The sequence below is a fragment of the Haliotis cracherodii genome, unplaced genomic scaffold (genome assembly GCF_022045235.1).
Source record: "Haliotis cracherodii isolate W230 unplaced genomic scaffold, xgHalCrac1.p SCAF_3, whole genome shotgun sequence".
Lineage (NCBI taxonomy): Eukaryota > Metazoa > Mollusca > Gastropoda > Lepetellida > Haliotidae > Haliotis > Haliotis cracherodii.
This window is the reverse complement of record NW_027266286.1, coordinates 76,384,770-76,410,588: the sequence shown is the minus strand read 5'-3', so window position 1 is coordinate 76,410,588 and position 25,819 is coordinate 76,384,770. Positions and strand designations below refer to the sequence as shown.

The window sequence follows — 25,819 nt, the reverse complement described above, 5'->3', positions numbered from 1 at the left end:
GAAAGATAATTTTGATGAAATCATGTTATTTTTATTTGCTGATGATGATTATATGCAGAGAAAACTAGATGCTTTAGACTCTTATTGTGACAAATGGGGCCTTGAAGTTAATTTAGATAAGACAAAAGTCATATTTTTTAGAAACGATGGTTATCTGAAGAAAACTGAGAAATGGTTTTATAAAGGTTCGCAAATTGAAATTGTATCATGATTATTTTCAAATACCTTGGTCTACTATTCTCTTCAAGGCTTGTTTGGACTAAAGCATGTGATACACTAGCTATTCAAGCAAGGAAAGCGACTTTTCCTGTGTTAGATATGATAAAGAAATTCCCATCTCTCCCATTTCCTACTGCTGCTAAAATATTTGATTTAAGGATTGCTCCTGTTCTTTTATAGAACAGGCTATTACAGACTATTACAGTCATTGCATTAAGTACTGGTGTCGACAACTTAGATTACATGAAACAAGATATCCGTATGCCTGTTACCATATGTTAAAAGCATTTGACGAAAATGGTCAAACTAAATGGGGTTCTTATATAAGACAATTATTGTTTCAAACTGGGTTTCCATATGTGTGGTTGCCTCAGGATTACGGCGATATGAAATGTTTCATGGTTATATTCAAACAATGATGTAAAGATATAGAATTACAAAACTGGCATTACAAAATCATAACTTCTTCTTTCCTTGATGTTTATTCATCTTATAAATCACTACTCGAACCAGAAACATATATGTCTACTTTAGCATGTGAAAGAGATCTTCTTAGATTTTAAGCCATAATCTAAATCTACAGAAAACTCGATTTAATACAACCACAGAGTCATCGTTTAGTTTATGTATGAAATGTAACCGCCATGAAATAGTAAATGAATACCATGTTTTTGTCCTTTTTATAAAAGTAGTAGAGAAAATTTAATTCCAAAATGTTACCATGTGCAACCATCTGTCCCACAATTTGTCAGTCTTCTATCTACCAGAAATGACTGTATTATTAAAAACCTGTCCATATATTTATAAAGACATTTACCTATGTAAATACAAATGTCAAAACAGATGAACGTTTGTTGTAAGAAAATGTGTGCATGTGCATAGTATATATTATTCCTGTAAATGAACTCGGGGTCATGTGGCCTTCATTCATGAAATAAACTTCTTCTTCTTCTTCAGTTGGACGATGTAAGACCAAACTAAGGAGTGAAGTTATAGACACCAGCATCCATGTTTATTAAAGACGGGTGAATGCGGTCGATAAGGTTACGGCTGATATTCACGTGACAACATGTACACCGGGACCCGGGGCCCAATGTTCCCGGAAACCTGGTACTGGTTAGGAATGAGCGATTTAATTTACTATTCAATTAAAAGCTCATAATTGTTCAGATCCGTGCTGTGGGAAGGAATATATTGAAACCATCACAACTGTGGTCCTCTGCTAACAGTAAATGTTCTATCCAGATTTTCTTTTCAGATCCTTGCTGTTTGGAAACCGATTTATATATTGATCATGAAATGTACTTACAGATAAACGTATAAAACTGTTTTTAATGACAATGATTGACGAAGACTTTGGACTTCAGATATATATTTTGTATACAGACAAGTACGAGTATCCATTATATATACAGCATGCAATATACAAAGTTGCAGTGACCATAAGAACAATCTCCTCACGAGGACTGTTTGCTGCCCCGGTAGTACACACGAAGGACTTATAAAAAGGAGCAGGTTCTCTACCGTATCAAGTTCACAAGCACTGGACAAGGAGTGTGAATTTACAAACCTTTATTCCAATGACTGGGCTAAACGCAAATTTACAATTGCGACCTCATATACATCAGATTATATTTAAGAGAAGTCTCTTATGACGTTGTTGCTGTACAACCGAGTTCCTCTTCACAAAGGGTCTTGATCAATGCTGTTAAATAGGAATACATTGAAATTAGTAAAAACATATTTTACCCCTCACTGAATATCCTCTCTGACGCAACTCAAATGCTACATTGATATGACTTTTCTTATCTCTGCGGTAATTGATGGGCATTCCCCAGAAATAAATGGCATAAAAATGTTACAGGCTATGATATCGATTTGGAATACCATTATTGTTCTCCTTGTCAATTAAAAACGAAGGGACTACAAAATTAATTGATATGATGAAAGTCTTGTTAATATGTAGAAATAATGCATCTTTTGAACGTTTTACATTTTATTCATTGCTACAAAACAACATAAGCATATAATGACATTATCTCCCATGAGAAATATCATGACATTGAAAGTTGTAAGATGCTAAGCGGTGTTTTCCCAAAGTGTGTAAAACCTATCTGTCGCCTTGTCGTCAGCTGTTTTCCTAACATCAAGGGCACATAACTCTAAATCGCTGACACACCTCTGTTTAAGGTCCGATTTATGTAGGCCATTAAAGTTATAAAATACAAACAAATGTGTTTTCAAGTAAACACATGATTATATTATGCGTATTTCACATACATCATGAACCAATTATTAGTTTTTGGCATACGTTTGAAAATGAGCAAATTTCAACATACCGCCGACAAGAAGGTCAAGTTGACATACCATGCATGTCTGGGGCTACGCTTGTTCACGGGTCTTGTCGGTTCTAACATGTAGCCGGTTGTCTTGGCACGTACTCCGTTGGTAGGTAGTTAGAACTATCCGGAGTTTCCCTGTGTCCCTCGACGGAATGCCTAATGCACACTATAGAATTCTGTGTCGGAAGCCACTAGCTACCATCGGTTGATAGCTGATTTAAAAAAAACCTCTTCGTCGGCATTCAGGTTTCTTTGAATGGAATAAAATATGTATCCTGTGGCCGTCACTTGTGTGGAAGAAAATGGATAATACATACAAAAGCATACTCCCGTGGTGACCCACATAATAACACGTTTCAAATTGACGGCGCCGTTCACCCGTGCAAGCGATGAAAGAGGGTAGAAATTTGGTCAGAGCCTCGCTTTAAAAGAGCCTTCCTCTGGGAACAAATAACTCACGAATATAGTCTATCCAAGACATTATTCATCCAGTGTCGACCACTGACATATCGACAGTTGTACATTCAGTGTCAATAACAGCAGTTTTATGATGATTTATTACAGTGAACACGAAATTAAAGATACAGACATGAAACGAATAAAAGAATATTTCATCTGGCGACATGATGACATGATGAAACGAGATACCATGACGACTAATACTTCCCTAAAATCACGGTACCGTCAATCAACACTGATCCTGACATTATATTGGATGGAACAGTCGGCACCTGGTTGGGCTGCTGGCCACCGACAAACATCTCCAGGTAACCTGCAACAACCAACAGAGAAAGGGTGGCATGGCGGCCTGTACATACACAGAATGTGTGAGGGTTGCATGGCGGTCTGTACATACACAGAATGTGTGAGGGTTGCATGGCGGTCTGTACATACACAGAATGTGTGAGGGTTGCATGGTGGCCTGTACATACACAGAAAGTGTGAGGGTTGCATGGTGGCCTGTACATACACAGAAAGTGTGAGCGTTGCATGGTGGCCTGTACATACACAGAATGTGTGAGGGTGGCATGGCGGTCTGTACATACACAGAATGTGTGAGGGTTGCATGGCGGCCTGTACATACACAGAATGTGTGAGAGTTGAATGGCGGTCTGTACAAACACAGAATGAGTGAGAGTTGCATGGCGGCCTGTACATACACAGAATGTGTGAGGGTTGGGTGGCGGTCTGTACATACACAGAATGTGTGAGGGTTGCATGGGGGTCTGTACATACACAGAATGTGTGAGGGTTGCATGGCGGCCTGTACATACACAGAATGTGTGAGTGTGGCATGGCGGCCTGTACATACACAGAATGTGTGAAGGTTGGATGGCGGCCTGTACATACACAGAATGTGTGAGGGTTGTATGGTTGCCTGTACACACACACACTGTACATACACAGAATGTGTGAGGGTTGCATGGTGGCCTGTACATACACAGAATGTGTGAGGGTGGCATATCGGCCTGTACATACACAGAATGTGTGAGGGTTGCATGGTGGCCTGTACACACACAGAATGTGTGAGGGTTGCATGGCGGCCTGTGCATACACAGAATGAGTGAGGGTTGCATGGCGGCCTGTACATAGACAAAATGTGTGAGGGTTGCATGGTTGCCTGTACATACACAGAATGTGTGAGGGTTGCATGGCGGTCTGTACATACACAGAATGTGTGAGGGTTTCATGGTTGCCTGTACATACACAGAATGTGTGAGGGTTTCATGGTTGCCTGTACATACACAAAATGTGTGAGGGTTGCATGGTTGCCTGTACATACACAGAATGTGTGAGGGTTGCATGGTTGCCTGTACATACACAGAATGTGTGAGGGTTGCATGGCGGTCTGTACATACACAGAATGTGTGAGGGTTTCAAGGCGGCCTGTACATACACAGAATGTGTGAGGGTTGCATGGCGGTCCGTACATACACAGAATGAGTGAGGGTTGCATGGCGGTCTGTACATACACAGAATGAGTGAGGGTTTCAAGGCGGCCTGTACATACACAGAATGAGTGAGGGTTGCATGGCGGCCTGTACATACACAGAATGAGTGAGGGTTTCAAGGCGGCCTGTACATACACAGAATGTGTGAGGGTTGCATGGCGGTCCGTACATACACAGAATGTGTGAGGGTTGCATGGCGGTCCGTACATACACAGAATGAGTGAGGGTTTCAAGGCGGCCTGTACATACACAGAATGAGTGAGGGTTGCATGGCGGCCTGTACATACACAGAATGAGTGAGGGTTGCATGGCGGTCTGTACATACACAGAATGAGTGAGGGTTTCAAGGCGGCCTGTACATACACAGAATGAGTGAGGGTTTCAAGGCGGCCTGTACATACACAGAATGAGTGAGGGTTTCAAGGCGGCCTGCACATACACAGAATGAGTGTGGGTTTCAAGGCGGCCTGTACAACACAGAATGAGTGAGGGTTGCAAGGCGGCCTGTACATACACAGAATGAGTGAGGGTTTCAAGGCGGCCTGTACATACACAGAATGAGTGAGGGTTGCATGGCGGCCTGTACATACACAGAATGAGTGAGGGTTTCAAGGCGGCCTGTACATACACAGAATGAGTGAGGGTTTCCAGGCGGCCTGTACATACACAGAATGAGTGAGGGTTGCTTGGCTGCCTGTACATACACAGAATGAGTGAGGGTTTCAAGGCGGTCTGTACATACACAGAATGAGTGAGGGTTTCAAGGCGGCCTGTACATACACAGAATGAGTGAGGGTTGCATGGCGGCCTGTACATACACAGAATGAGTGAGGGTTGCATGGCGGCCTGTACATACACAGAATGAGTGAGGGTTTCAAGGCGGCCTGTACATACACAGAATGAGTGAGGGTTGCATGGCGGCCTGTACATACACAGAATGAGTGAGGGTTGATGCGGCCCTTATGCCCTGGTTTAAGAGGACACAGACAGGACTGACTTTGTCTTCATACAACTTACCGTCCTCGACTATCCAGCCGTTGTTGTCGTCCCAGATCGCCATGTTCTGGGCTGTTATGGTCAGGTTGACGGCCAACTCCTGTTTTACCGCTAAGGACACTCTCTTGAAGTCCACCAACTGAATCTTGGGGGTGGGGACGGACGGGCTCTCCCATCGCACGTACAGCTGCACTACCTGTGGAGTGGAAGCAAGTGTCTCAGTTCATTTCTAAGTAAGCATACACTCGTATATGCTGTGCTTCCACTCGTAATATACATTTAATGAATGACTATTATGTAACTTGAGACTGAATTACTGTACTGCATCCGCATGTTGTTGGCATCCACATGTTGATATAAACAGAACAGCATTGATCACGCCATGGGAAAACGAGTGCAATGCCTTCGTGACACACATGGCAAAGTGAATTTCGGAAATGATAGATACCCAACCCCCTATTACCCTATCCTACCCGAGTACCCTCTGTCGGTCTCAAGAGATGGGTTCAAAATGTTCGATTGGGACTAGTTTACCGCAAAATGCATTTAGATGCACAAAAAGAACGATCTGGTCGACTTGACACGAACCTCGTCAGCGGCATAAGGCCCGTTGTTGACGACCACTGCAGTTACATTGGCGCTCTGTCCTGCCTTCACCATTCCCGGATACGTCACTTCCTTGTAGAAGAACGTGGAGTATGAAAGGCCATATCCGAAGGGGTAGAGTACTTCTGTGTTGAAGTAGCGGTAGGTGCGGCCGTCCATGGAGTAGTTCACCATCTCAGGGAACTAGACACATTAAAACGCCTTAGCTTGAATTGGTTAACCAGCTTTTTTCATATAGGTCATATATTTAACTAATCACTAGGATGTAGGCATTACGTCTTCAACACAATACCACACTACCTAACAGATTAAAGCCTTCATTGGCGTGTGCGTGATGCGTCATGACACTTCATTGAACATGTCACACGCAGAGACCGGGGTCATGTGTAGGGCAGTCTTCCTATAGGGACATTTCACCTACCCCATCCAGAGACCTGGGTCATGTGTAGGGCAGTCTTCCGGCGGGGACATTTCACCTACCCCATCCAGAGACCTGGGTCATGTATAGGGCAGTCTTCCTATGGGGGCATTTCACCTACCCCATCCAGAGACCTGGGTCATGTGTAGGGCAGTCTTCTATAGGGACATTTCACCTATCCAATCCAGAGACCTGGGTCATGTATAGGGCAGTCTTCCTATGGGGGCATTTCACCTACCCCATCCAGAGACCTGGGTCATGTGTAGGGCAGTCTTCTATAGGGACATTTCACCTACCCCATCCAGAGACCTGGGTCATGTATAGGGCAGTCTTCCTATGGGGGCATTTCACCTACCCCATCCAGAGACCTGGGTCATGTGTAGGGCAGTCTTCTATAGGGACATTTCACCTATCCAATCCAGAGACCTGGGTCATGTATAGGGCAGTCTTCCTATGGGGGCATTTCACCTACCCCATCCAGAGACCTGGGTCATGTGTAGGGCAGTCTTCTATAGGGACATTTCAACTACCCCATCCAGAGACCTGGGTCATGTATAGGGCAGTCTTCCTATAGGGACATTTCACCTATCCAATCCAGAGACCTGGGCCATGTATAGGGCAGTCTTCCTATGAGGACATTTCACCTACCCCATCCAGAGACCTGGGCCATGTATAGGGCAGTCTTCCTATGAGGACATTTCACCTACCCCATCCAGAGACCTGGGTCATGTATAGGGCAGTCTTCCTATGTGGACATTTCACCTACCCCAAACAGAGACCTGGGCCATGTGTAAGGCAGTCTACTATAGGGACATTTCAACTACCCCATCCAGAGACCTGGGTCATGTATAGGGCAGTCTTCCTATGGGGGCATTTCATCTACCCCATCCAGAGACCTGGGCCATGTATTGGGCAGTCTTCCTATGGGGGCATTTCACCTACCCCATCCAGAGACCTGGGTCATGTATAGGGCAGTCTTCCTATGGGGACATTTCACCTACCCCATCCAGAGACCTGGTCCATGTGTAGGGAAGTCTTCCTCTAGGGACATTTCACCTACCCCATCCAGAGACCTCGGCCATGTGTAGGGCAGTCTTCCGGCGGGGACATTGTTTCCCCCATCGTTGGTGAGGACCCTCCTGAGCGCCTCCCCCGTGGCCTGGGCAGGGTAGAACACTTCCATGATGGACACAATGCGAGGGTTCCCGACAGCAAAGGTCATATTGAGAGGACCAGCGTTAAATAGCAGTAGAACTATCGGGACATTCCCACCTGAAAATATTTAAATGTTAAGCTGAAACCTCAGTGGTGTCAATGGCAGAGTTCTCTATGGGGGCAGTCACCAAGCCCTTCCTATGAATATTGGTCAACACATTTCCGTTCATCTCAGATGCGCGTTCATCTGTTGTAAAAACATGATGATCATTATCATTTATTATTAATTGTTACAGGCAGAAACGTGGCTTGCACTGTCTCTGTTGAGCTGATGTATGGTTGTTTGCATCATAACTATGATTGTGTTGAACTGTGTGGGGAGCTTTGTGTCCATTGTTCGTTTCAACACACTGTCTGGTGTGTACTCTCTGAACTGTACAGTGTGGCATTATATCACGTGGTATGTACTCACTCTACTGTACACCATGATATCACATGATATGTACACACTGTAATGAAAGACATGTTATCACGTGGTATGTACTTACTCTACCATGACATCACATGATACGTACAACCGGTAGAAAATGATATGCTATCACGTGGTATGTACTTACGCTACAGTATACCATGATATCACATGATACGTACAAACGGTAGTGAAAGGCATGCTATCACGTGGTATGTACTTACTCTACAGTATACCATGATATCACATGATACGTACAAACGGTGGTGAAAGATATGATATCACGTGGTATGTACTCACTCTACAGTATACCATGATATCATATGATATGTACAGATGTTTGAGAATGACATGTTATCACATGGTATGTACTTACTCTACAGTATACCATGGTATCACATTATACGTACAAACGGTAGAGAAGGACAAGCTATCACACTAGTATGTATCTACTTTACAGTATACAATGATATCACACAATACGTACAAAAGGTAGAGAAAGACATGTTATCACATAGTATGTACTCACTCTACTGTATACCATGATATCACATGATACGTACAAACGGTAGAGAATGACATGTTATCACGTGGAATGCACTCACTCTACAGTATACCATGACATCACATGATATGTACAAACGGTAGTGAAAGACATGCTATCACGTGGTATGTACTTACTCTACTGAATACCATGACATCACATGATACGTACACACGGTAGTGAAAGACATGCTATCACGTGGTATGTACTCACTCTACAGTATACCATGACATCACATGATACGTAGAAACGGTAGAGAAGGACATGCTATCACGTGGTATGTACTCACTCTACAGTATACCATGACATCACATGATACGTACACACGGTAGTGAAAGGCATGCTATCACGTGGTATGTACTTACTCTACAGTATACCATGACATCACATGATATGTACAAACGGTAGTGAAAGACATGCTATCACGTGGTATGTACTTACTCTACTGAATACCATGACATCACATGATACGTACACACGGTAGTGAAAGACATGCTATCACGTGGTATGTACTCACTCTACAGTATACCATGACATCACATGATACGTAGAAACGGTAGAGAAGGACATGCTATCACGTGGTATGTACTCACTCTACAGTATACCATGACATCACATGATACGTACACACGGTAGTGAAAGGCATGCTATCACGTGGTATGTACTTACTCTGCAGTATACCATGACATCACATGATACGTACAAACGGTAGAGAAGGACATGCTATCACGTGGTATGTATTCACTCTACAGTATACCATGACATCACATGATACGTACAAACGGTAGAGAATGACATGTTATCACGTGGTATGTACTCACTCTACTGTATACCATGACATCACATGATACGTACAAACGGTAGAGAAGGACATGTTATCACGTGGTATGTACTTACTCTGCAGTATACCATGACATCACATGATACGTACAAACGGTAGAGAATGACATGTTATCACGTGGTATGTACTCACTCTACTGTATACCATGACATCACATGATACGTACACACGGTAGAGAATGACATGTTATCACGTGGTATGTACTCACTCTACAGTATACCATGATATCACATGATACGTACAAACGGTAGAGAAGGACATGCTACCACGTGGTATGAACTTACTCTACTGTATACCATGACATCACATGATACGTACAAACGGTAGTGAAAGACATGCTATCACGTGGTATGTACTCACTCTACTGTATACCATGACATCACATGATATGTACAAACGGTAGTGAAAGACATGCTATCACGTGGTATGTACTTACTCTACTGTATACCATGACATCACATGATACGTACACACGGTAGTGAAAGGCATGCTATCACGTGGTATATACTTACTCTACAGTATACCATGATATCACATGATACACGATAGAGAAGGACATGTTATCACGTGGTATGTACTTACTGTACAGTATACCATGATATCACATGATACACGATAGAGAAGGACATGTTATCACGTGGTATGTACTCACTCTACAGTATACCATGATATCACATGATATGTACAAACGGTAGAGAAGGACATGCTACCACGTGGTATGAACTTACTCTACTGTATACCATGACATCACATGATACGTACAAACGGTAGTGAAAGACATGGTATCACGTGGTATGTACTCACTCTACTGTATACCATGACATCACATGATACGTACACACGGTAGTGAAAGGCATGCTATCACGTGGTATATACTTACTCTACAGTATACCATGATATCACATGATACACGATAGAGAAGGACATGCTATCACGTGGTATGTACTTACTCTACAGTATACCATGATATCACATGATACACGATAGAGAAGGACATGTTATCATGTGGTATGTACTTACTGTACAGTATACCATGATATCACATGATACACGATAGAGAAGGACATGTTATCACGTGGTATGTACTTACTGTACAGTATACCATGATATCACATGATACACGATAGAGAAGGACATGTTATCACGTGGTATGTACTTACTGTACTGGACGGCATCTTTTAGGAGCTGCACCTGTCCGGCTGGCAGCTCAATGTCCGGTTTGTCGTGTCCTTCTTTCTCGATTCTGGCTCCTGGAGAGAAAATACATGTCATACACAGAGAGAGCAGTGGGTATGCCATCCTAGTTACGACACTGAGGTTGTATCACTACACCAGCGAGTGGGTATGTTACCCTAGTTACAACATTGAGGTTGTATCACCACACCAGCATGTGGGTATGTTACCCTACTTACAACATTGAGGTTGTATCAATACACCAGCATGTGGGTATGTTACCCTAGTTACAACACTGAAGTCATATCACTACACCAGCATGTGGGTATGTTACCGTAGTTACAACACTGAGATTGTATCACTACACCAGCATCTTACCCTAGTTACCAGCATGTGGGTATGTTACCATGTCACCGATATAAAGGTTATATAGAAACGACAAAAACAATACTATAGATAAGACTATCAAACAAGAATATATCTACCTGTTCCTAACGTGATGAACAACACGTCGACACCGGTAACGGCCTTTTTGATAGCGGCGGCATCGTATTTCTCGCACATGCTGTCGTTACAACCAGATGCAGCCTGAACCACGTTCCCAAGCGTTCTCAGACCGTCGATTGTCCGCGACATGAAGCGAGGGTCGGTGTTGGGGGCGTAGTTGCCGACGGTGTTGTTGCCTTCAAACGTCATGACGCCCACAACCTGGTGAAATACGGTACACAGTTAGTCATGACGCCCACAACCTGGTGAAGTATGGTACACAGTTAGTCATGACGCCCACAACCTGGTGAAATACGGTACACAGTTAGTCATGACGCTCACAACCTGGTGAAATACGGTACACAGTTAGTCATGACGCTCACAACCTGGTGAAATACGATACACAGTTAGTCATGACGCCAACAACCTGGTGAAGTATGGCACACAGTTAGTCATGACGCAAACAAGGTGAAGCAGGGTACACAGTAAGTCATGGTGAAGTATGGTACATAGTTAGTCATGGTAAAGGCCGGTACACAGTTACTCATGGTGAAGCAGGGTACACAGTTAGTCATGGTGAAATAGGGTACACAGTTAGTCATGGTGAAGTATGGTACACAGTTAGTCATTGCGAAGTATGGTACATAGTTAGTCATTTGTGATGTATGGTACACAGTGAGTCATGGTAAAGGCCGGTACACAGTTACTCATGGTGAAGTAGGGTACACAGTTAGTCATGGTGAAGTGTGGTACATAGTTAATCATTTGTGAAGTATGGTACACAGTTAGTCATGGTGAAGTATGGTACACAGTTAGTCAAGGTGAAGTATGGTACACAGTTACTCATGGTGAAGTAGGGTACACAGTTAGTCATGGTGAAGTAGGGTACACAGTTAGTCAAGGTGAAGTATGGTACACAGTTACTCATGGTGAAGTATGGTACACAGTTAGTCATGGTGAAGTATGGTACACAGTTAGTCATGGTGAAGTATGGTACACAGTTACTCATGATGAAGTATGGTACACAGTTACTCATGGTGAAGTATGGTACACAGTTAGTCATGGTGAAGTATGGTACACATTTAGTCATGGTGAAGCAGGGTACACAGTTAGTCATGGTGAAGCAGGGTACACAGTTAGTCATGGTGAAGCAGGGTACACAGTTAGTCATGGTGAAGTATGGTACACAGTTAGTCATGGTGAAGCAGGGTACACAGTTAGTCATGGTGAAGTATGGTACACAGTTAGTCATGGTGAAGTATGGTACACAGTTAGTCATGGTGAAGTATGGTACACAGTTGGTCATGCTGAAGCAGGGTACACAGTCATGGTGAAGCAGGGTACACAGTTGGTCATGGTGAAGCAGGGTACACAGTCATGGTGAAGCAGGGTACACAGTTGGTCATGGTGAAGCAGGGTACACAGTTAGTCATGGTGAAGCATGGTACACAGTTAGTCATGGTGAAGTATGGTACACAGTTAGTCATGGTGAAGCAGAGTACACAGTTGGTCATGGTGAAGCATGGTACACAGTTAGTCATGGTGAAGTATGGTACACAGTTAGTCATGGTGAAGTTTGGTACATAGTTAATCATGGTGAAGTATGGTACACAGATAGTCATGACGCCCACAACCAGGAGACGCTAAAATGTGCTTGAAGAACCATATTAAGCTTGTGACATGGGTCCCAGTGCATACTCCAATAGTGTCGATTTTCTGCTTGATTGGAAGAAACCCGCCATCATTCTTCAGGAGGACAAATGTTCTTGTGGCAGCCCATACAGCGAGTTCCCTGTGAGCCGCGGACTCTACATACGAGAGGTCATATGTGGAGTACGGGTTCATGGAGGGGGGATCGAACTCTCCCAGTCTCATCCTGGTGTAGAACAGCTTCTTAACTCGTTCCCTCATTAGGTCCTCGGTCAACTTCCCCTGCTTAACGGCATCCACTGAAAAAACAAGCACTCTACTGTCTGAACAACACGTACTCTACTATCTGGACAACACGCACTCTACTATCTGAACAACAAGCACTCTGCTATCTGAACAACAAGCACTCTACTATCTGAACAAAAAGCACTCTACTGTCTGAACAACACGCACTCTGCTGTCTGAACAACACGTACTCTACTATCTGGACAACACGCACTCTACTATCTGAACAACAAGCACTCTGCTATCTGAACAAAAAGCACTCTACTGTCTGAACAACACGCACTCTACTGTCTTGAAAACAGGTACTCTACTGTCTGAACAAAACACACTTTACTATCTGGACAACACGTACTCTACTATCTGGACAACACGTACTCTACTCTCTTGACAACACGCACTCTACTGTCTGAACAACAAACACTCTACTGTCTGAACAACAAACACTCTACTATCTGAACAACAAGCACTCTACTGTCTGAACAACAAGCACTCTACTATCTGAACAACAATCACTCTACTATCTGAACAACAACAACTTTACTGTCTTGAAAACACGCACTCTACTGTCTGAACAACAATCACTCTACTATCTGAACAACAAGCACTCTACTATCTGGACAACAAGCACTCTACTGTCTGGACAACAATCACTCTACTATCTGAACAACAATCACTCTACTATCTGAACAACAAGCACTCTACTATCTGGACAACAATCACTCTACTATCTGAACAACAATCACTCTACTAACTGAACAACAAGCGCTTTACTGTCTTGAAAACACGCACTCTACTATCTGAACATCAAGCACTTTACTGTCTTGACAACACGCACTCTACTTTCTGGACAACAAGCACTCCACCGTCTATAAAACAATCACTTCACCGTCTAAACATCAAGCACACTCTTTTGTGTTTGAGGGATGTCGTTACTGACACATAGGTGGTTGCACATTGTCTTTGAGGGATGTCGTTACTGACACATAGGTGGTTGCACATTCTGTTTGGGGGATGTCGTTACTGATACATAGGTGGTTGCACATTGAGTTTGGGGAATTTTGTTACTGACACATAGGTGGTTGCACATGTGTTTGAGGGATGTCGTTACTGACACATAGGTGGTTGCACATTGTGTTTGAGGGATGTCCTTACTGACACATAGGTGGTTACACATTGTGTATGAGGGATGCTGTTACTTACACATAGGTGGTTGCACCGTGAAGATGCCCATGCTTGCCGTAAAAGGTGACTAACGGGATCGGGTGGCCAGGCTCGCTGACTTGGTTGATGCATGTCATCGATTCCAAATGCGTGGATTGATGCTCATGATATCAATCACTTGATTGTCTGGTCCAGACTCGATTATTTACAGACCGCCATTACATAGCTGGAATATTGCTGAGTGCGGCGTCAAACAACAAACCAACCAACCAACATGTGTTTGAGTAATGTCGTTACTGACACATAGGTGGTTGCACATGTGTTTGAGGGATGTCGTTACTGACACATAGGTGGTTGCACATGTGTTTGAGGGATGTCGTTACTGACACATAGGTGGTTGCACATGTGTTTGAGGGATGTCGTTACTGACACATAGATGGTTGCACATGTGTTTGAGGGATGTCGTTACTCACACATAGACAGATACACGGCCTCCGCTTTGCCTGCAAGTTCGAGGTTACATCCAGCATTGACGCAGGCTGCTACAGTATCTACGCTGTTGTTTAAGTAGTGGTGGGAGCCGATGATGTTTTCTATTGCACCCTGGTCGCTGACGACGTAGCCCTGAAAACCCCACTCGTCTCTAAGGATATCCGTCAGCAGCCGCTTGTTGGCACACGCCGGTACACCATTGATGCTGGGAAAAGGGGCATAGGGAATACAAGGAACACGAATAACACATATGTATAACAAATTTATATCAGGAACAGAATAACAGATCATATCATTAACAGGTCAAGATGAACATGAGGAGCGAAAAAACAGAGGAACGGAGCATGGTATTTGCAGAACAATAGAGGACCAGAAGGAACCGAGGAACAGAGCTTGGTATTTGCAGAACAATAGAGGACCAAAAGGAACCGAGGAACAGAGCTTGGTATTTGCAGAACAATATATGCCTAGAAGGAACTTGAGGACCAGAGCTTGGTATTTGCAGAACAATAGAGGACCAGAAGGAATCGAGGAACAGAGCATTCCGCTTGGCATTTGCAGAATAATAGATGGCTAGAAGGAACTGAGGAACAGTAGACACAGAGAAACGGAAAAAGAGGTCTTAAAATGTTGCACATGATGTTGTAGGTCCCCGCCTTGACGCATGCTCTGAAGGCACATACCTGATTTAGCTACACATGATGTTGTAGGTCCCCGCCTTGACGCATACTCTGAAGGCACATACCTGTTGTAACTACACATGATGTTGTAGGTCCCCGCCTTGACGCATGCTCTGAAGGCACATACCTGATGTAGCTACACTTGATGGTGTAGGTCCCCACCTTGACGCATACTCTGAAGGCACATACCTGTTGTAGCTACACTTGATGGTGTAGGTCACCGCCTTGACGCATGCTCTGAAGGCACATACCTGTTGTAGCTACACATGATGTTGTAGGTCCCCGCCTTGACGCATGCTCTAAAGGCACATACCTGTTGTAGCTACACATGATGTTGTAGGTCCCCGCCTTGACGCATGTTCTAAATGCGGGCAGGAAGGTTGTTCGCCAGTCTCGCTCTGAAACCTTAGAATAGGCAATGTGAGGGCAGTTGAGGAAATTGTTAAATGTTCTCTTTATACGAATTGAAACAACCGACAAACCAAGAAAAGTAGAAACCAAAGTTCACAATTCAGACACAGTGCGATCTAAATTTGGAAACACATTCAGTGTATGACTGAGATTCCGTTGACATAGATGGTAACACGCATTGTACAGGCAGATGCAGTGACACGGTTTATGTATAGATATTGGGGCTAGTAGACAGAGGTATCTTACTGCTTTACTGAAACAAGCACGTGGTTTACTGACACATGCACTTGGATTGATAATATACAAGTGGTTTACTGACACAGGTACGTGGTTTACTTGTACAGACACATGACTGTACAGATAAAGGCACGTGGTTTACTGATTCAAATACGTTTGTTCACTGAAAAAGACACGTGGTTTTACGTGTTAAGACACTTGGTATACTGACTCAGACAAGTGGTTTACCGATTTATTTATTGAGACACGTTGTTTTACTGACAAAGATACTTAGCGTACTGTTTCAAATACGTGGCTTACTGATAGAGACACGTGGTCTACTTACAACGGCATTGAAGGACATTCTGCTGACGGGTATGCTCTCCGGGCCGGCGTACGCATCGAAGTGTTTACACCCGGCGTTAGCTCGGACATAGCGGGGGTGGTTCCCCTGCAGTCCCCACACGAAGTGGGCGGCGTACTGACCAGTCAGGTGGGGGTCCTCTCCATAGGTTTCCTGGCGACACAGAAATGATTACGATGTAACTACCATGCATTTAGACACGGATTGACATGGCTACGGCAGATTTCATATGTATTGAGCTGAGTTAAGTCGAAAAATACAGAAGAAAAGAGGCATTTTGTCTTGAGTTGTTGCAATCTCACATAGCATCTAGCAGAAATGGCTGAGTGCCATCCATGACAATATGATGCAATCGTGAATCAAAGTCGAAATGTTTATAACATGTCTTTATTCAACGTTCTTGAAGGAGATTTCATACCTCTCAACTGAGGGTAAAACAGGACAACGATGGCAAGCGAATACCTACACAGAACCCCGGACTGCCCTGGCTTGTATCTCCAACTCAGAACGAGCTCTTTGTTGTTGGGACATGGTTCAACTGGACTCCCTAAATAATATTGCACTTATATAACGACGTGCATGCACGTGTGTGTGTGTGTGTGTGTGTGTGTGTGTGTGTGTGTGTGTGTGTGTGTGTGTTTGTTGCTGCTTGTACTAGTCCGGATTGATGTCGATTTATAGTGCAAGCCCACTGAGATATCACGCCGCAGTTTGACATGAATACCCCACTCAGGCACAGTATACTGACTCCGAGCCGACAAGTCTTTGTTTCAGCCCCGTAATGCCGAGCGCCATACAGGGTAACAAGTCTTTTTATAAGACGGGGCCGGGGATCGAACCCCGTACCTTCCGCTCTCGGGGCGGACGCTCTACCACTAGACCACGGAGGCGGTCTTCTTGGTGAGAGGCTATTGTGGAAACTGGTTGGACATGGACCAACTGGACTGTCTGAATAACATTGCTCTTTTGGATGAGAGGCTATTGTGGACAGTGGTCATTGGATGTGCCATGTTTACTAATGGATCACGAATCAGATTCAGTTAACCCTAACCCTAGCCCTGATTCAGATATCTTCATTTATCATATAATGGGCAGGTTTCTCGGCAGGATAAAGCCAACGGATAAAATCGATATCCGTTGGGGTCATATGCGGATAGAGATGCAAATATCAAAGGTCAAGTAGGGACTACTTTCAGTGTTTATCAACAAACATGGCGTCGCCCTTGTCATTCGGCAAACTAGTCAGAATTAATCATCGGGAATCTGGATAAACTACAGAGATGATTGCTAACATTATCAAAAGAACAGTCTAATATACTTTTATATATTTTTGTAAGTTTTGGCAACTTTGGAGATATAAATTTCGTCACAATTTTGCGAGGGCACTAGGCCTAGCCAAGCGGGACCAGTAGCCATATCTGTGCTTCGGTTTGAAACATTTTCCACAAATTAAAATAGTTGGATGTGGCCGAAATATGTTTGAATTGTAACCTTGTTTCGTTTTGTCGCTGTGTGTACATCTGATTGCACTTCTTAACGTTATGACAGGACAGTCCGACTGCCAACAACGTCTAATCGTGGCCGTGACGTCTCATAGCGCGAGCGGACAGACCGATGCTCGCTAAATACAATGTTTATTCCTAATGCAGAATATTTACCATCCCTCACCACACTCGCGTGATAACCTCTATGTACACGTGTACAACTAAGGGGTGACTTGATTGATAGCTTGTCTGTCATGTCACACTACCTCGTTCCTGCCCCACCTGGGGTCGCGCATGATGTTGATGACGGGGCTGAAGCAGCTGATTCCTTTGTGGGTGCCGTACTGTTTGTTCTTCACGAAATCATTAAACTTTCCTCGAACCTCTTCGCTCGTCGCTTCTGCCACTTTGTACACAACATCGGGGCTGTAACATGAGGCAACATGTGAGTATTTATAAACGAGTGTGTCTCTGTCCTCGTAGATGAACCAACACTTTTATGTAGATTGAGATTCTGTGAGTGTCTGGCATGTGTAATTTCACCATCCATACCTGCATGTAGATATTAGCCTAGGTTATCGTGGTGTGACATATCCATCCGAAGTTGATACCTGTGAGATACAACACTTTTCCAGCGAATTGGAGTCATATAAGAGTCAAAGATAGCCAAAATTGCAACATAAACCAACATAGTCTAGCCAAACACAAATCCATCTACATAAGATTTAAAAAGCCGCTGTACATGAGACTTGTGCTACTCACTCCCAGGCGGCCGCCAGACCCAGAGACTGGGGAAAGGAGGTAGCGTTCCCCGCCTCCACGTCTCCCCTCAGACACTCCGTGTTCCAGGAATAGGGCCCTATACCAAGTCTGGGGATGGGCGGAGTGGGGCCATTGCCTGGGCTAGTGCCTCCTTTGGTCATCTGGTACATGATCTCCTCGATGGAGAGGCGGCCCACCAGGTCGTCCACACGCTCGTCCCAGGACAGACTTGTGTTCCTGAAGGGGAAGTCCCCGTGAGAGGGCAGCACAAACACCAGCACCACCAGGAGACGTAGGCCGGTCATGGTCAGACGATGGCTTAGAATGTCGTTGTTTCACAACAATGTCCACAGTTATATACGACCCACGTGAGAAAAGTGTGCTCAGCTGAAAACTAACAGTTGGGTGTTTCACTGACCTGGAATCCGTCTTCTAAAGATAAGCACTGAACAGATTGCGAGATGACAAGCAAAATAAGGCGATATCCTAGATCTCCAGATGAAACACCCTGGAACTATGGAGAACAGGGAGCAATGTACCACATCAGATTCCTGAGAGAAATATAGGCCACTCGATGAGTGTTGAACCATGGTTTGGTTTGTTGCTGATATGACGTGTTGTGAGGGTGGCTTCATTGTGATGTGACATCAATCGTATAAAAGTACGTTAATCCTGCTGTTCCGAGTGTAGTGTGAGAGGACGGCATGACCCCAGTGTAATATTCTTGGTGTGCAGTGTGGTCTGTGAGAGGACAGCATGACCCCAGTGTAATATTCTGGCTGTGCAGTGTGGTCTGTGAGAGGACAGCATGACCCCAGTGTAATATTCTGGCTGTGCAGTGTGGTCTGTGAGAGGACAACATGACCCCAGTGTAATATTCTGGCTGTGCAGTGTGGTCTGTGAGAGAACAACGTGACCCAAGTGTAATATTCTGGCTGTGCAGTGTGGTCTGTGAGAGGACAGCATGACCCAAGTGTAATATTCTGGCTGTGCAGTGTGGTCTGTGAGAGGACAGCATGACACCAGTGTAATATTCTGGCTGTGCAGTGTGGTCTGTGAGAGGACAGCGCGACCCCAGTGTACTATTCTGGCTGTGCAGTGTGGTCTGTGAGAGGACAGCATGACCCCAGTGTAATATTCTGGCTGTGCTGTGTGGTCTGTGAGAGGACAGCGCGACCCCAGTGTAATATTCTGGCTGTGCAGTGTGGTCTGTGAGAGGACAGCATGACCCCAGTGTAATATTCTGGCTGTGCAGTGTGGTCTGTGAGAGGACAGCGCGACCCCAGTGTAATATTCTGGCTGTGCAGTGTGGTCTGTGAGAGGACAGCATGACCCCAGTGTAATATTCTGGCTGTGCTGTGTGGTCTGTGAGAGGACAGCATGACCCCAGTGTAATATTCTGGCTGTGCTGTGTGGTCTGTGAGAGGACAGCATGACCCCAGTGTAATATTCTGGCCGTGATGTGTGGTCTGGGCGTAAAACAATTTCTTCTGTAATTATTCCTGTTTCACATTACTGGATCTTGTCAACGAACTTTCATAATTTTCTCAATCGCTGCTTCAAATGTTCTTACACCATGAGATTGAAAAGTTACATGAGTTGGTAGTCTGTTGTGGACGATCTGTACTGATCTGGTAAAGTGCCGTTGCAGTAGTTCTAATTCACAGCAGTTCACAAGCATAGAGACAGAACACCACGTATACGTCAGAGAAGGTAGTTCCTCCAATAACTCTGGGAGAAGCAATGATATATCTCGCTTTAGCGCATGTTATTGTGTTCATCTCACTCACGTTCTGTGTGGTCATTAGAGAACTGGCTTGTATGTATTGTTCTACTGTAAGTGCAGTTCTGTATGACAAACGCAAGTGACAGTCGTATTGATGACTTAAGCTAAGGGACAACTGGAGATCTGTGCACAGATAGCTGATGTTGTGTCACCTGCCAGTGTTACCGAGGAACACGTTCACGCCTAATGATGAGCCGATGTGTGCTGGTATCCAGGTTAGTTTTTTTTTTTTTTCAATTTTTTTATTCAGTCATTGCACATGATACATAAGCACTTGGAGAGCAATGCAGTTTTACGAATATCGATCTTTCTCAAGAGGATATGGTACAGAGGAGGCCTAAAGCATAATCCACATCATGGTACAGAAGAGGACATAATCCACATCATGGTACAGAAGAGAACATAATCCACATCATGGTACAGATGAAGGCATATTTATGTATAGAATTAAGGAGATGCGGTATTTATGGTACATCAAATTATGTTGCAAACATCAAGTGAATAAGTTATTTTGCAGTTTGAGGAAACAAAGCCCATTTTCTATTAAAGGCAAAGAAGTCGTTTTTTCTACGTGCGATATTCAACGTCATAGATACTTCTTATTGTGTTCTTAAAAGCAACAAAGTCAACATTTTCATTCTTAATACACTGGACAAAGATAAATCTTTTAGCAGCTACAATCAAATGGTTAATTAATACATCAGAGGTACCAAAGAGGAGCTCGTTGTCAGTTATAAAGATTTTTCTATGCAAGATATCCAGGTTAGTTATCAAACCATCAATGTAAAACATCAGAAACATCCATGCTGCATAAACTCGGCTGTGCCCAACAACTTGTCGAACTTGGAGGAACTGAGGTTTATTTTCTACTTCAGCGTGATAAACTGAGTTTTCAGAAGTTGAGAAAAGTGATATTTACGTTGCAGTGAACATAACACTTGATAACTATTCGTTTCGTTTCGCTAAGCGCCAGTTGCGTTACTTGACCAGCGTGTATTCTTTCGCTTTCAACAGCAGTCTCGAAGTTTTCAAGAATATTTTTGGTTCAAGTTGATTTTGTATATTATCATATTGAAATGTATGATAAAGAATTTTCGTGACCCTAAATATTTTTTCATACATTATTTTGTTAATATTTTTAAGGATTTTGCGAACACGAAACTACTTTTTAAGTCGCAAATACAAGGGGTGGTGAACCGTCCCTGTGTGACAGGTAGGAAGAATTTACGTTTTAAGGTTTTACATATGTAATGAACTAATTTAATTTTCCGGTAGACAACTACACCAAATGTATATACAAAAAATACGATATTCCATGTGTCTCCAGAAATATCCTCTCTATCCATTCCCGACATCTTACTCATGGCGGTCAGCAAGTTTCATTCTCAGTAACTTGTTCTGCTGTCCTCCTTGTCCTGCTGTCCTCCTTGTCCTGCTGTCCTCCTTGTCCTCCTGTCGATGTTCACTCTCGGTGTGTGTGTTGGGTTGTAGCCTGCTCAGTGCCTCAACAAACACAACTCACGAATTTGCATGGAGCATCTTGCCCCATTTTTGTGGTTTGTCCGCCTGAACAATCGACATATGGAATAACCAGGTACCCGGGTGGCATTGAGACTCATGGTTTAACATACACCAACGTGAAGTGCAAGGACTTATTAACACTAAACAATAAACCACGCTAAACCATTAAATCCTTTAGTACACAGTTAAAAGTGTGAGATACGTCTCACAGGCGAATATGCTATAATATAAGTTCACATCACTAACACCAAACTAGTCAGTTCTAATATAGAAATGACTCGATCTTAACACACAGAAAATTAAATCTACAAAGGTCGCCACGACGCAAGTCTGACTACGTTCACGGACATCGGCCTAACCAAGTTTACGTCTTCACGGCTGCACATTGCCTCCGGTCTTTGATCTTGAGTTGGGGTCACCGCCGGGGGCTCGTTACAGTTCATGTATGTGGCCTAAGGAACACTGACAGACTGGGTAACACAGGTGACAACATGTATGTTGGATTAATTATCCGAGAAAAAATGGCCTATATCTGGGCGATGTCGAGTGTCGCGGTGCCTGCACGTACACAAAGATCTGAGGACATCTCTTTACGGGCGACGTCAGAACGACCTCTCATCCGACCAATGAGAGCGTGACACTCGGAATGTGTCTTCTAATCTTGCCACCAACAACAATTTAACACTTATTGACTGGAGCGTTATGACTGAATCCATACAATCTAGGCCATCTCTTGGTCATTCCAGAATGTTGTTTTGTTCAATTATCAAATTATTACTCGAGAATATGTCAACATATGTTTAAAATGGTAATGGCTAGTTTGAAACTAGTGCCGTAAGGCTGATGTCGTCTTCTCTTCAGTCATTCCTTTGCTCGGTCAAAGTTTCCGAAAGGACGATCTGACGTGACCCGACATGACATGTCCTCAAATCTTTGCTTAGCGGTAGTTAGATCGAAGATATGATTTGAATGCGATTCAATGTGAAAAGACTATAGTGTGGAGTAGGGCCGAAATGTCGGTCTGTTAAAATTTGGGATTTAATTGCGGCGTCTTATGGTACTTCTATTTTGAGGGGAACCACATTGAATGTTACTGATAAGAGTGTTTGTTTGTTGACACTATAGATACATCTGTATGGTCCCTACCGGATCTGAGTAGGGGAACAACCGGCCAGTTCCCCTAAGTCCCTATCTCATTAAATAAATCCATAAGTGTCTCCCGACAAGAATCAGGCAACTAATAGTGACTATTGCAGTATCGTGACCTTGACCCAGGTCGGTATTTAGGTCGTGGACTCAAAACACCTCATCATAATCTTATCTACCATGTTTGCACTCTTTATCAAACCATGGTTTTCGAATATGTGGATTCACAGTGGACTTTTCAATAGTTATATCAAGCAAATTCGTTCAGCTTATCTGAAAACAGCTGAATAGGATCGGTAACGTTCCTGAACATCAGTGCAGTACAGAATTCCTGAAATGAACGTCAGACGGCCTTAGTAAAATTCCACCTTGATATAGGTGGATCTTCAGATGAATGACTCGCTGCAATGGCCGCTTCTATACAGGCCTTCGTTTAATAGACTTGAATATGTCAGTGACAAAATAGGTACCAGTAGCTAAATGGCAATATGATCTTGATCCATCATTGCAAATGCATAAGTTGTAATCAATAAAAAAATCATCAAACACTTTCACATTAGGACTAACGTCAACACTTCTCCAAAACAGATTATGACCATACCTATGGTCGTGCAGGTTTTAGGGAGCTGGTCATATAGAGATTAAAGATCCGATTGCTGAAGCACAGAAGAAGCAGGTGTCACATGTAGTATAATGTATATTGTACAAAATGTCCGCCGATGAAGTGTGTGAATGTTCTGGGAAATATTTCTTCAATTTACGACACAAGTCCGTCTGCGGGTCCACAACGTGCTATTGTGAGAGCCTCACTAGCTGTTTAGTGTTCAGCTCCAGATCCAAACTGCCCGTAATATCCCTTACTCATCAATAACATGAATACTAGTAATATTACAATCTGCCTTGGTCGTGTTTGTCCCATGTGGCGTGTCCAGTGTGTAGGAAGAAGATCGTGTTTGTCCCATGTGGCGGGTCCGGTGTGTAGGAAGAAGGTCGTGTTTGTCCCTTGTGGCGGGTCCAGTGTGTAGGAAGAAGATCGTGTTTGTCCCTTGTGGCGGGTCCGGTGTGTAGGAAGAAGGTCGTGTTTATCCCTTGTGGCGGGTCCAGTGTGTAGGAAGAAGATCGTGTTTGTCCCATGTGGCGGGTCCAGTGTACAGGAAGAAGGTGGTGTTTGTCCCTTGTGGCGGGTCCAGTGTGTGGGAAGAAGGTGGTGTTTGTCCCTTGTGGCGTGTCCAGTGTGCAGGAAGAAGGTCGTGTTTGTCCCATGTGGCGGGTCCAGTGTGTAGGAAGAAGGTCGTGTTTGTCCCATGTGGCGGGTCCAGTGTGTAGGAAGAAGGTCGTGTTTGTCCCTTGTGGCGGGTCCAGTGTGCAGGAAGAAGATCGTGTTTGTCCCATGTGGCGGGTCCAGTGTACAGGAAGAGGTGGTGTTTGTCCCTTGTGGCGGGTCCAGTGTGTAGGAAGAAGGTGGTGTTTGTCCCATGTGGCGTGTCCAGTGTGTAGGAAGAAGGTCGTGTTTGTCCCATGTGGCGGGTCCAGTGTGTAGGAAGAAGGTCGTGTTTGTCCCATGTGGCGGGTCCAGTGTGTAGGAAGAAGGTCGTGTTTGTCTCATGTGGCGGGTCCAGTGTGTAGGAAGAAGGTGGTGTTTGTCCCTTGTGGCGGGTCGTGTTTGTCCCTTGTGGCGGGTCCAGTGTGTAGGAAGAAGGTGGTGTTTGTCCCATGTGGCGGGTCCAGTGTGCAGGAAGAAGGCCGTGTTTGTCCCATGTGGCGGGTCCAGTGTGTAGGAAGAAGGTGGTGTTTGTCCCTTGTGGCGGGTCCAGTGTGCAGGAAGAAGGTCGTGTTTGTCCCTTGTGGCGGGTCTAGTGTACAGGAAGAAGATCGTGTTTGTCCCTTGTGGCGGGTCCAGTGTGTAGGAAGAAGGTCGTGTTTGTCCCTTGTCCCCTTGTCCGTTGTATATCATATATGGGATTACTTTTAAAAATGTGAAGTTTTTAATTTGACTCAGTATATATACTCATCGATACACCTGAAGCTTTTACACTTCTGATTAATACGAGCGGAAATTCCGATTCATACGCACAGCGAGGTAGATGGGAAAGGAGGCACAAGGAGGATGCCTTACTTGTCCAGCCAATGTCCTATTCCCATAGGTACTATCTATTAAGGGGTACAGAATTTCACATATTTATTTCATTAACTTAAGATGACATTTGCTTTCATTTTGACTAAACTGTCACGAAGCTTTGTTATCCCAATTGGGTAGATTGATGCTCATGATGTCAATCACTGGGTTATCTGGTTCAGACTCAATTATTTACAGACCGCCGTCATATAGCTGGGGTATTGCTGAGTGTGGCGTAAAACAAAAAACAAACAAACACAAAACAAATAGAATATAGGGATGTAACTATATCTGTGGCCAATGTGGTTGATCGATACGGTAAGAACACAGCCAATGTGGTTGATCGATACGGTAAAAACAAAGCCAATGTGGTTGATCGATACGGTAAAAACACAGCCAATGTGGTTGATCGATACGGTAAGAACACAGCCAATGTGGTTGATCGATACGGTAAGAACACAGCCAATGTGGTTGATCGATACGGTAAAAACACAGCCAATGTGGTTGATCAATACGGTAAGAACACAGCCAATGTGGTTGATCG

The 25,819-nt window shown here is 44.0% G+C and overlaps 1 protein-coding gene across 1 annotated transcript; it reads right to left on the bottom strand.

Moving 5' to 3' along the window:
• Positions 1-3,022: 3,022 nt before the first annotated feature.
• On the bottom strand, positions 3,023-19,099 carry LOC139474728 (uncharacterized). The gene is made up of 12 exons (XM_071257841.1): positions 18,707-19,099; positions 18,211-18,370; positions 16,443-16,613; positions 15,783-15,874; positions 14,771-14,994; positions 12,900-13,150; positions 11,201-11,423; positions 10,703-10,792; positions 7,594-7,805; positions 6,098-6,298; positions 5,531-5,705; positions 3,023-3,333 (listed from the first exon to the last, which is right to left on the bottom strand). The coding sequence occupies exons 1-12, from the start codon at positions 19,009-19,011 to the stop codon at positions 3,218-3,220; spliced, it is 2,220 nt and encodes a 739-aa protein (XP_071113942.1). The 5' UTR covers positions 19,012-19,099; the 3' UTR covers positions 3,023-3,217.
• Positions 19,100-25,819: the final 6,720 nt, after the last annotated feature.